General features: G+C 34.8%; 1 protein-coding gene across 18 annotated transcripts in view; it reads right to left on the bottom strand.

Annotated features, from left to right (window-relative positions):
- NAV3 (neuron navigator 3) overlaps nucleotides 1–13,851 on the bottom strand; it is a 560,419-nt gene that overhangs the window by 154,635 nt on the left and 391,933 nt on the right. For all 18 annotated transcript variants that reach the window (XM_075747242.1, XM_075747250.1, XM_075747259.1 and 15 more), the window contains 2 exons: nucleotides 11,752–11,824; nucleotides 7,740–7,917 (listed from right to left, as the gene is read on the bottom strand). In XM_075747242.1, the coding sequence (XP_075603357.1) occupies nucleotides 7,740–7,917; nucleotides 11,752–11,824 (251 nt within the window). The remainder of the gene's footprint in view (nucleotides 1–7,739; nucleotides 7,918–11,751; nucleotides 11,825–13,851) is intronic.

Genomic DNA, 13,851 nt, shown 5'->3' with positions numbered 1-13,851 from the left:
AGTCATGAGTGGCAAAAGAGACAAGTGCAAGACAGTGAGACTATCTGAAACGCACAGGATGAAAATCACCACTAAAGTAAATTAAAACACTTTTGAAAACTGTAAGACAATGAGAAAGGACAGTCGCATTTTGAAATGCACACAGAACAAGAGGCAGAGAAAGAAATATTATTCCTGAGCAGATGGCAGAGGTATTTCTAAAGAGGAGAAATCAGTGTAACTACGTGTCACAAGTTCCTAAAGAAAACGTTCAGAGAAACATCAGGTACTTTGCAGAGAGGAAGAACTGTGGAACATACTAAATAACACACAAGGGCAGGTACCAACCAGTAAAGGACAAGATTTTCAGGATCCAGTCCACAGAATTAAGTAAGAAGGTAAAAGATAGAAGTAGTTACTGAGAGGTTGGCAGTAAAATGTTTAAATAGGAGATGAAAAATTTAAAAAGAAACTTAAAAGCTATTGAGAGGCTATAAAATGCTTTATACTTTACATTTTTATATTTTCTATCTAGTAGGTACTATATTAGAGCTATAGAAAAGACCATTTGTTTTAGTCCATTTTTAAACTCTCCTTTTTTTTTTTTTTCTTATTTTAAGCTTAAGAGATATTATTAGATATCTTCTTATCTTAGAGAGCATGGGCTACAGGAAAGAAGTATGTGAAAAATACATTCTTACTATTGCAATGTTCTGCCTTTTCGGTGTGAAGGTTATTAGAAAGGTTAGTCATTTGCCATCATCGAAAAGTAATGGTATACCTTTTGTGTATGGTAATTTCTAAGTCTCTCAAACAAAACAGAAGTATGTATTATGAAACTTCAAATAGTGCTGATGCATGCTGTTTCAAAATATAGCCATTAAGGTGAATTTTAGCGGGGGGGGGGGGGAATTGTACTGAAGCTGTGGTAGTAATATTAACATGTAGGAGGCTACAACATTTTTTACAATGTTCTGCCAACGAATCATAGCTGTAGCCTAGAAAACTCCTGAAACTGTAGTAATTCCCAGCACATAATGACAGTTGTATCAAATGTCTAAATTAATTTCATAGCTATGTGAGGTAAACAAATGGCATGTGCAAGAAGAGCCACTTTTCCTGATGACCTGTATAGTGCTTATCACAGAAACAGATCTCTAATTTATATAACTCATCATTATTAAATATCATCTATTTGCTTAGGTAAACCGTTAACTGATTTAATTGGTACGCAGAGATACTATATGCTTTAGTTACTTGGACTTCAGGACAATGAAGATGAAAGAACTTCCTTCCTGAAGTTCCTTTTGTTGGGAACCTTGAGGACTGTAATGGTTACGTCTTTGAGGAGTAGAACAAAATGGGGCCAACGCTGATTTTTGAGATAGAAAGATAGCTCAGTTAAAGTAAAATTAAATCCCTAAGGTCCATTTGAAAGTCAGCTGCTGCAGATCCAGGTGCAATCACATTAAGCAATTCATTCTGCATTATCTCCCAGACGTATAAAAATACATCAGATCAGGCTAATAGCAGTTTGTTCGGTTAGACCTTTACTAGAAAACAGAGAACAGAAAGAAGAAATACACCTTTTCCTGATTTTTCTTCTTTGCAGTCATTAAATAATGATTCTGTAGTGGGAAAAGCAGGAACTACCTGTCTGTTTCCGTTCACTAAAGCCAAGTGACTACCAGTGGCAAGAGCTAAGGACAGCGAAGAGACTTGCTTCATTGCCTTCCTTTCCATTAACCGAGGAAGACGCACAACTACGTACACATTCCATTTTTTAGCCTATGTCTGTTCAAGGCACTTGGTGCAGACCATTAAGGTTATGTTTTTAAGCCTTGAAGACACTGAAACAAAGGCCTTTTTCTAAATTGAGAGTGGTGTAACCAAGATTCGCATACGGATTGCAAGTATTCTGGCATGGATCTATTTAAATTCAAAATCATAACCACTACATTTGCATTACTGTATTTCACACAGCACAAGCTGTGTGTCCAATATGCTTCATTTTTTCCCTAGTACTTCTGAGCAGGAGGCAACATGAAACCCAGTTCATTGCAGTAGTTATATATGCAACTGCCTGTAGAAGTCAGCTACCTAACTTTGTTTATGCGCCTAGGAAAACCAGGGTGCTCTTTTAATATAACAAATTTAACAAAATCCATCTGGACCTCAAGCTGTGCTCATTATTCCTGTACGTGATAAAATAGTTTGTCCGTCTCAGGGAATTTTGCTGACAGCTTACTGAAACCAGTTACTGCCTAATCCATAAATGAGACAGAACTTCTTTCATCCACATGTGTTTTCTCTTAGTATCTGGGTGGTTGAAAGATCATCACTGCAGAAAGTTTAGATGTATTGCTGTGATAATGGAATCCACTAGCAAAGCGAAGCATAAAAATATAATGTAACCATTGTTGTCATCTATCTGCACTGACAGATATAAATAAGGCCACCAGCACTGTATTTTTTTAACTAAATCTCAAAGCAGCAACAAAGTCATAACTAAAGAGTGAAGTGCCTACCTCAGATCGTGAAGTATTCAATTCCCACAGTTAGTCACACAAGAATATAGGAAATTTTAGGATAGAGAGAAATCAGAAATCACATCTAAAACCATTCTCTCCCTTAGATTACCATTTATTGTTTACCACAGATTTTTCCACTAATCGTCTAAATCATTATAAGAGTTTTTATACTTAGTGGTACAAAATCATAATCTTCCTTGAATAAAGCATATGCTTTGCAAGGAAATTTCACTTACCACAAATCAACTTCCTTTGTTCTTTTTACATTTAATTTGAAATGTTGCTGTTGGCCCCAGGATTAGATAGGCCAATGATACTCTTTCACACGCAGAATCTTGCTCCTCTTCTGCATGCACAATTTTCACAATTCTGATCTCAGTTATGGACAGATTGCAAGGGATTAGCAATGTTAAAGTGTTGCCATACTGACCAACTTTAGATAACTTTGTTAGGACCCTGCCATAGAATATTCATTATCCCCCTATGCAAACTTTACACTACGGGGAGAGAGGCACCTCCACAAATCAGTTTAATTCCATTCCTAATCCATGTCGTCTCCTGTAGGAGACACTGATTACATGGTCATCCATGGACAACTAGCCTCCCACTTCTGCCCACACCTAATCCTGTCAGTCTCATGATATTCTGATTATAACCTTCCCCTGGGGCTTCTGCTTGTTTACCACAGAAAACCAACCTGGCTATTAAAGCTGTAGAGTCCTAATAACATTTTTTGTGCCTGTTTCAGCTTTTGTTGACAACGGACCCAAACACTCTCTCATTGCGGTCAATACTAAAGCAGGTTGGCTTCGGTGCCGTGCGGAATGGGCTCAGACCCAGTAACGATCACAGACATTGATCATTACTGAGGACACCATAACCTGGAAATCAGGATGAGAGTACCATCATTGTCATCATCATCATTATCATCATCAGGACCACACTTGCACAGTAGAAGAGTGAGACACTAGCCCTGTACATACAAAGACAAAACTCTTTGTCTTCAGCAGGGCCTGTATGCTACCACTTCTGTATCCTGACCATCTTCTGTGTGACTTCTCAGAGGTATTTCTCTCTCCCATGTACAATCTGTATTTCTGTCTGAAACAGTGGAGAGCATCACCTTTTCATAACTTTAATAAAGTACACACAACAGCTTTTTACCTCCTAGGAAATTCAGTTGAAGCTGAGCAACATCCTTACTATACCTTAGCTGGAAGCAACAAAGAAGGTTACTTTCCCAATGGAAAAATCTAACTTGAAGTAACTTCAGTTACACAGACATACTTTCAAAGACTTAAATTACAACATGAAATGTGATTGCTCACTGAACTTTTTAAAAAGTACAAAGTTTATAAAAAGTATCCACCTTTTTCAGGGTATATGTATTGGTTTTGCTTACATGTCTGCACACAAACACGTACATACCAAATGCATTTAATAGTATGCAGTGCCTTAGAATGACAGCTTTATTTCTCAGCAGAAATATATGAATCTTCAATTAAATAAAATACCCATAGGTATCAGAAGATAATTTTCACAATACACTTGAAAATTTACTCAAATTAGGTTTGAAGACTTTTGCCATTATTGAATAATGATGAATGTGCCACTCAGGTGTTCGCTACAATATTCATTATCTGGCTTCTGCTATAATAATTTGATGATTTTTCTTGTTCCTCTCAAAAATCTGAAAGAACTGTTTCTAGGTGATAAAGGACCACAGACCAAATTAATGGAAAATAATCTCTGTTATGTGCATTTGCTAAATAATTTTTCCTGCATATACACCACGAGTAATTTGCTGCCTTAAGGTTTCTACGTCAGCCCTTTTCACAGTATAAAATGTTAGAAAACAGAAAGCATTAAGAATTTTTAAAAGCATTTTCAGAACTCCAACATGCTAATGAAGGAAGTGAAGCATAGCTGCATGATAAATGTGTAATAATAAATTGCCTTAAAGATTAACATCCACTACGAAAGGATAAAATAGCTCATTTTATCACCACTACTTTAGAAAAAAGTAAGATTGCTCTATTATTGATAGTAGTTAGATTATCTATTACTGAGTTAATAATTTCACATGGAAAAAGTGAAGAATATGACATTATTATACACCTTAGATTTTATCACTCTTCAATATATTTGTTCAATGAAAGAGGAAGGTTTAAGTATCATCTGCATGAAACTACTTTTTGCCAAAAAGACATAAAAATCTCGAGTGTCCCATGGAGCACCTGTACGAGTTTCTTAGGACCTTCTAGATCATGAACTCCTGTCCTGTAAATAAGTCAGTCATGTTGGTTCCTTCTGTAATTAATGCTGAGACACAGTTGCCATGAAAACAATCACAGCATAGAAATCAGTCTTGGGAATCATGCAAGCTACCTGTCCACATTTCAGATAGCAAAAGGTAGGCAAGAGGCAAGACGAATTCCATCCAAGGCATCTTTTCTTTTTTAATTTCATATTTTGGCTTCTTTCTAAACAGAAGCTTTTATTTACTCATTAACAGCTTAAAACTAAAAAGCTGTTTGGCAAATAATTTTGAATTATTTTCCCAAATATTTGCTTTGATGGGGAAGAAAAAGAAATTAAATTTAATTTAATTAAATGACTACTATGAAAAGAAAGGTTGCTAAGTACACCACAGAGAGTTCACATCAATGTATAGTTGTATATGCCCATCCACTTGTGGAAAACCTGCTTTTCATATGTAGTCATTTTTCTTAGAAAGGGACATATTATTTTATGGTAATTTCCTAATATTACTTCAAAAGAGTGACAAATGAAAAAGCCACTTAATATAAAAAAAAAATAATCTGTATTTCTGCTTGTTTCTAAGTCCTGGAGCTCCTTGTTTTGCTAGCAACTCAGAATACTAGACTTATTTGTAGAAGAAGATGGAAATTTTTCATAGAGAATAAAGCTTTTAGAAGTAGGGACCTTCCTTTATCCTTCAAGCCTTTACTGAAAAATATATGGATAGAGAAAATCATAGTCTCTCAGGCAGTACACAAGTTTATGGTAACAAACATTGAACTTCTGTATATGTTCAGAAAGATTCTTACTTTCAGTTTACAGATGGGAAATAAAAAAGATGGTATCAATCTTGGTGTAATAATTTTTTACATAGAAACATTTTGCAGCTGAAACATAGCTATGAATAGAAATTTAATCAAAAAATGAAATTATTTTCGACTCCTGGCATTAAAGTAAAAGGTCTAAGGCACACTGATGGAAGTAAATTTTTTTTTTAAACAGCCTTAGATGTCACTTTATGAATGCTGAGGTTCTGGACATGGAACGATTGCCCTTCCTCGTAACGAAGTATATTTAAACATAGTAAAGAGGAAGAGGCAAAAAAGGCACCGAAGAACCATGAGATCATGGGGAATTATAATGAAAAGAAAGCTTTATAAAAACTTCATCCCCTCTTTGACTACCATTCCTGAGCAGACAAAGGACTAGTGTGCAATCATGGTCTTCCAAATAGTAAACAACTGCTTTGCTCCAAGTTTTTTTTTGACAGACAGAATTCCTTGCAATAGTGGTAATGTATAAAGGAACACAGTAACTATTTTTTATTAAAAATTCACCATGAGTAAATCAGAAAAGCAGAAAATGTTTCAGTTCTTTTACTAAACTATAAACAAAACCCAACAACCAAAGGCATTTACATGAAGCTGCCTAACCCCTTAATTCCACTGATTAAAGCAGTGAACACTTGTAGACCTACATTCAAAATGTTTTCCCTATGATAGGAAAAACATTTAATTTCTGAATAACAAGATGTTATTGCCTCTTACGCAGTATTAAATATCCTTCAGGAAGCAAAAATTCACTTCAAAAAATGTTGAGAGTGGTCAGATTCTTATAGGATCACACCATAATTCCCTAGATTACATGTTAATAGTAAACTTCATGGAGAAACCATTCAAAGACCTTCATTTTCAGTAGCAGAGGAAAAAAAAAGCATTTCACATTGCAATGCCCAAGGCAAACACAAGTGTATCTTAATTTCTGTATCAAATGAAGTAACTAAAATGCCATCAGCAACATTTTCCTATAAATATATTTTTACAACATTCCTAGTTTCAAGATAAAGATTTCTATTAGGCTGAAGTGTGAAAAGTTTTCTCAGCTGAAGAAGAAATATGTTTATTATAAACATGAAAGTGTAATTTAGATATGACTGGACCCAAGAACCAAAATTTGATTATCGTAGTCTGATACTTTTAATCCATCCTAGATCACTGATTTATCCCATTCTAGACATACAATTGTTCAGTAAGTATGCAAAAATATTGAAACAAGCAAATAATAAATCAAACAAGTAAATTAACAATTTACCAATTAAACAAGTAAATTAAACAATAAAACCAACAGAGCAATAAATAAAACTCTTCATGAAGAACTGCACTTTACATAGTCCTACCTGTGAGCAGCTTTTTTTTAACTTCCCCAATAAAGAACATGTTACTAATACTCTTTCCATTTAAACAGATATTTATATTTAAAACCGATTCTTTTGTCACTGTTAGTAAGCAAATACCTTCTCAAAATATGTTTTACGCTTCAGTCTGAAAGCAATGTAACTCAGCAATTAAGGGTTCTGTTGAGTGCTTTACTTTCGTAAAACTAAATCATAAACTGTCCACTTAAAAGAAACAACTAGATTAAGGCCACTTCTTCTCCCTTTCAAAAAACATTCAAATAGAATAAGGAACTCAAAACCAGAACGCATGGGGATGCAAAGAGTTTATGACAAATGAAATTATTAATTGCGCCTTTTCCCCAGGTATTTTGCTAATCATTTCAAATTGTTCATTTAGATGTGGAACTGGGTATGTGAGGAAAATATGAAAATAACCAGTATGCTAACCTCATGGTGTGCTGTCTCTTATTGTGCAAAGGACAGTAGAATCAATAATAAAGTGAAAGAATGCCTTAAAATTAATTAAAATTTGAACTAAGTTTAATTTGGAATGTTCTCTGCTCTCATTCTAGCTTTACTCCCAATAAATGTAAGCTTAATATCAAACAAACAAGATACTGTTTTCCTATATCCATTGCAAAAATAGCTAAAAAAAAAGAAAAAAAAAGAAAAAGCAAAAGCTAGTCTCTTCAGTCTCTTGCAAGTAACCTAATCTTTTTGCAAAAACTTGTATTTTTTGAACAGACAAATAAGAAGCTTTTGCACCTGAGAAAATTAACGTTTTAACCTACCTCGACTGCATATCTTGGTGCGTTTTGGACTGGCTGATTTCAGCTGGAGATGAAGGGACTTGCTGTTGTAGCTCCACCAAAGATTGGTAGTACTGTTGCTGATGATGTTGCTGCTGTTTGTACCGAGACAAACTGAAAAACAGCCCTAAAATGGCTTTCAAATTTCCATTCCTTATTTCTGTTTAAAAAAAAAAAGAAAGAAAAAGAAGTGAAAACCCTGTGGTTTTAGTCTTCAGTTTTGTAACAGTTTTATACTAAAACATCTCTGCACATACATGTACATGTTTATGCCTTATGTCTCTTAATTTATCTCTAATATCAGAGGCATGTTAGGTATCACTGATACTGTATTGTTTGTTAAAATCTTTGCTTATTGATGTGTTGTTGCAATAAACACATATCTCTATAATGTCCTCATGATGAGTCACATGTACATGGGCATAAAGAAGAGTACACCAAACCTTAAATAACATACATAATCTGAAACTAATACTCCTGCCTCTACACAGTACAGATATTCTCAGTAAGCAGAGGGGCATTCAGAAAAATCTGAATTCTTTCTGGCCTTAGGTACGCATCCCTTCTACCCCACAGCTTTAAATCACTCTTCTTGCCTTTCTGCACACTTTGGAAATAAACAGTGACTTCTAGAAAAATCAGAAAGAGGAGATGGTAGCAGTTTTGTGGATGAACACATATTCATTCACATAAATTTGCAAGGAACATGAGAGAAGGAGATTAATGGAAAATATTTATTAAAAAAAGGTGACCGTAAAGTTCATGATTACATCTTTGAACTTTTGAACTACATGATTTTCTAGCTTTCCATTTTACACTGCTATTACTGATTAATGAACACTTCAAAACTATAGCTTTCACATGAGGCTAAAATAGCTGCCCCTATGAAATTCTGGTGAGCCACAGTAGCATCCCCATGTCTCCCATCCCCTTCTTAGTCTTCCCCCAGCCAGAGATGAAAGTTGTAAATGGAAAATGTTATTCTCTGCTCATAAAGGATCTCTGTGTCCAAAAAGGAGCCTCAGGAGGCTGTAATGAAATTATCTGCAGCACTTCAGCCTGTCTGTTCATAACTTCATTATTAATTTTCTTCGGCTTTCACTTCTTGTGAAAGGTTTTCATTAGGCCAACAGCCCTGTAACCGACCATGCAACACTGCAATATTTCTGCCTTCCCTGTAAACCCAAACACTGAACTGTATGTGCCACACAGCTTGCTTAGGTAATGTTTAAAGCAGAATTTGTAATCAATGACTGTCACACGTTGGTGTCCTTTAAACCATATTCATTTTCTTTCAATAGGATTAGGTAAAATGTTAGTACATATGTAACAGGCCAGCAAACGCTAGAGCCCTTATGCTCTCAACTCGTTCTTCAAAAGCAAACACAACTCTGGACACTGGAATATACTTTGCAGAATGGAAATTTGTTCTAAGTACCCATACTTTCTCATCTTCCCTATGAAGATGCTGCAGGATCGTTGATTGCCCACGAGACCACCAGAGGTAGGGAGAAGAACTTTCTCAGAATTTCTCAGAATTTAAGCAACAAAGACTTCTGCAGTCATGTTGGTTTCAAAGAAGATCATTATCAAGGAACACAAAAAAATCGAATTTAAAGTTAACTTTAAAAAACTCCCCATCAAAACCTCTCATCTACCCATCTTTAAGCTGCTCTGATTTTGAAAGATTTTCTGTACATGATACTGGTTTATTTATTCTTATGATTTTGCATCACTTAATGCTCAGAAAAAGAACCCATTGTTTGTTAAATCCCATTCATCATTCTTTATTTTAAATTTTTCCTTTTTTATGTTAAACTATTTTTTACTAATTTTAACGAAGAACGTTATCAGTTTTGAACTTCTTTTTCCTTCCTATTTTTAAACAAGTTAAAGTTGGAAGATTTCTCTTAAACAGAAGAAAATCCAGAAACTTCTAATATGTACTAAGCACTTGCAGAGAAGAGGAGGGGAGTGTTTTTCTTTGTAGCAACTAGCTTATTATTTATCATTTGGGTTCTCCAGTAGAGATTCTGCAGTCAAGACTTGAAAATGACTTTTGTTCTAGCCCTCCTTGCTCAAATGCAAAAATGAGGTGGGAAACTGGTTGTGAAATCCTCAATCCTTGTTAGGCTCCTGGTTTACTGTTCCAGAAATAAATGACCCAGTAGTAACAAGACATATTTACCAAAGCCTATTACAAGAAACAGACTTATGGGTTCTAAGCTTAATTGATTTTAAACATGAATGTGCTGACAAAACACTATGAAGGTAACTTGACAATTTCATGATAAAAAAAAAAAGTCTGCTTTTCTCAATTTCTGCTCTTCTAGATAAATTGTAATATTCAGGATTGTACATGCTAAAAATGGTATATTTAAGCAAATCACACTTCTGTGGTCCTTTGAATTAATATCATTACAAACATATTAGCAGATTCACATCAGATTCATGACCAACTGCAAAACAGGAAAACTAGTTTTAATCTTACTTCAGAACTGAAGTTAAAATTCTGGTTTAATGATTAACGAAAGTTTTAAAAAACAGTCCTTGCATTTAACACTATGTGGTATTATTGCTTTTAGTAGTATTTGAATTTAATGCTACACGGTTGAAGCTTATATCCTATCAAAAATTATTTTCCAAAGCAAAACAAAGGCATGAATAAAGGAATGTATTACACAATGCACTCAGATTTTGATGTAACAAAGTACAGACGAAAAGTGGCATGCGCCATGTCATGTTATTAAACAATGAAGAGTATTCTCATGCAATAAATTCATGCTATACACACATTTGATGATTGTTATTTCATATGCAAGTAAAAATAGGCTGCACTAAAAAGCTCAAGTTCTAAACAGCTTTGAGATGAATGGTAACATGTAAATGTTCAGTGTTCTCATTCATCAACGTATCTACAGTATGTACAGAGGTTCTCTTAAATCAGTTAAGGAGCTTTCCATACGGAGCCAATCAAAGTGAGTAGATCGTACATATCAGGGCAGTGTTACACTTCTGCTAAGGTACTAGAAAGGTGGAAATGGTGAAAGATAACAATTCTGAGTTAATTTTAAAATAGAACAGTGCTTAGCATTCAATTTTTTTTCTCTGGATATCTTCTAAAATTCAACTTAAATTACCATGTTTGGAAAAAGTGTATTTTTCCTTCTAGCTTTTAGTTGTGCTACAAGGAAAATAAAAAAAATAGGGTTGAATCTTGTTAATACATATTGTCTTCAACTGCCATGGAAGTCAGAGGGATTTTGAAGGTGCATAGCACCTTCCAGAACCGCTTAACTAGTTACAGGACAAATGCTTGTATACATTTTATTAATTTACAAGCTAAAGTATCTGCCTGACTTAATTTTACATTAATATGGCAAATATTACATACTAATTAAGACAACTGGTATTTTAATGCTTTTGGTTTAATATATTTATTAACTTAGTTGTAACTGTATTAGGCCATCACTTGAAGTGACTAATACAGCAAAAAGGGCTGTAATAGAAAGAGCAAGACCATGCACTCTTTCACTTAATACATGACATCAAAGAAATACAATAATTTTCAGACTCATCCGGACAGCGTTACTACTAATAAACAAATAGTCTTCCTTGGGTTTACTTAACTAGATTCTCATATTCATTTTTGATTTTTGAATTCTATATATGAACAAGTTTAAAAGTAGGCTTGGGAAACCCTGTACCTATCTAATATTGTGGAGATAACAAGAAAAGATTAATACTATTGAAAAAATTATTATTTTAAAACATTTTCTCAGGCTTCATAAACACATTTAATTTCTTGGTTCAGTTTCAAGGGAAAATTAAAAAGAAATCTAAACTTCTCTCTCATTCCCTATCACTAATGTATATTTGCATGCTGTTCAAGATAGCTGGAGTATGGTATTTAGGTGCAAATAATTTGTATTAAGAAAATTAGGTTTCAGAAAAAAAAATCCTATTATTTGTTCTGATGATCTGTTTCTCTTACCTTCTGCAGAAAGACCTTGGACATTTACGCCTCTGGCTGCCAGAAAGCTAAGGCAGACATCAACATTCTCAATCTGCAATATGAACAGAAATAACAAGCAGCATAAGACTATTTGACAAAATGTAGAAAGGCGGGGGGGGGGGGGGAAGAAGAAACAGCTCAGGAATGAATACTTTACATTCATCACATACTGCAGCTCTTTACCAAAGTTTAACAAGAATGATTACTGCTAATTGGGGAATTGATATAAAGCTTTCATTGTCCACTTTGGTGCTTAAAAACAATTCATAAATGCCGAATCCAGAATGGCATGCTGGCAAATCAGCAACCCACCTACTTAACATAAAACTGGATTTTATGCACTACGAACAAGCAGCAATGAAAGCATCCATAGAGGATTAGACACTGAGTATATGTCTGCAGATGTGGGTGACTAGAGTTAACTAAAAACTCTAAGCAAAAACCTCCAACAAATAGGTTTGCAAAGGTATTTCCTTGGGATGATGTAGAATTCTGTGAAAATGATGCCACAGCAGTGGTTTATTCTCTGTTTTTTTCCTTCAAATCTTATAGCAAATAATTTTAATTTATATAATGTTTATGGTTCTTGGAAGAGTGCTGGCTTAGTGAAGGACACAGTCCTGACTTCTGTTGGTGGTTTAGAAGAAATCTACAGTTACCACAGAGAGCTTTAGCTAACAGAAGAACATGTAGCCTAAACGTAGATCAATAAAAGGATAAAACTTCTGCCTCTAAAATAAGTGATCACAGAATTAATTTGACTTCTTTCATGGGTCTATTTCTAATAGATTAGGGAACCAGAACGTTCCAAAAGGTTCTCTTGCTGGTTCGCTCAGCCCTCCCAGGATCAATGAAGCAAACACCCAAATATACATGTAAAATGTTTTAACTAGCAAGTTTGTATAGAAATATGCTGCTATGAAAACAGAAAAATGATGTTAGGAGAGGTGTCCTATGTCAAATGACTTCAACAGACTTGATTTTAAAATAATTGCTTTAGGTTGACAGATTTTTTCAAGGCAATTAGGACAATAAAAAAACCCCCAAATGTTTAACAATATATTTGAAATATCTATTTTCATTGGAGAACATTACAAGAAAGAAAGGAATATTCAACATGAAAAACATAAGCCTGCAGTGGATCAAGTCCATGCAGTTAATTTTATTTGAATGTTTACAGATTTTACAATACCTCATATCAAAAGTTTTCAACCATCAAAACATGAGGGGTAAATTAATTCCTTGAATAAAAGCTATTTGATCCTTGGCAGTATCTCTTCTTGCCTAGAAGGAGGGCTGTTTATTACTGTCATCTTTCTAGGATTGTAGTTCTGCCATTAGTCTCAGAAAATTGTGTTAGCTGAAAGGAGTATAAACATTCTTTTTATTACTGACCCTAGAAGTACGTATTATGAGCTCACGCAGACTGTCTTGATCCACAGGTAGTATTTATAAACTTACAATACCTGCAAAATTTTTAGATATGTGCTTTTTAAGGACTATAAACTCCAAAGCATTAGTAAACACATCTTTAAAAAAAGTGTTTTCAAACACTTGTTTTCAAGGACATGCTACCATGTATAGGGAATGATAAATAATCTCTCTCCTAAATCAATTAAAAAACAAAAACAAAACCAAAAAACCAATCTCTATAGCTAACACTAACTAAATTTACTCCACAATTGGGGTTTACCATAAAGCTTTCATAAATCAGTTTGGCAGGCACATCAATTTGCACAGCTGTGAATGTGGAGTAACCATCCTAAAATCAATGGGGTTACTCCAGCTCTGGTCCAGCACAGTAATTGCAGAATCTCTGTCATTTTCTTAAACATTTCTGTAGTTTTACACCATGGAAAAAAACCGAATAAACCAGGTCATTTCGTAAGAGATGTGAGACAGCTAAGTCACTTGAAAGCTGGCTGCAGCTAAAATAGGAAGATCTGCTTCTTCCTCACCTCCTCTTCCTCCCAGGCGCGGGGCCCTGCTGCTGCCGCCTCTGCTGGGCTTCAGCGCTTTTCTGAGCGCACCGGGAGCTGGCTCCGCGTAGAAAACTCGCCCAGCAAAAAAGGCAAACGT

This window comes from Balearica regulorum, chromosome 1 (genome assembly GCF_011004875.1).
Source record: "Balearica regulorum gibbericeps isolate bBalReg1 chromosome 1, bBalReg1.pri, whole genome shotgun sequence".
NCBI lineage: Eukaryota > Metazoa > Chordata > Aves > Gruiformes > Gruidae > Balearica > Balearica regulorum.
Note: the sequence above shows the minus strand (reverse complement) of the source record. Positions and strands in the feature narration are given on the sequence as shown.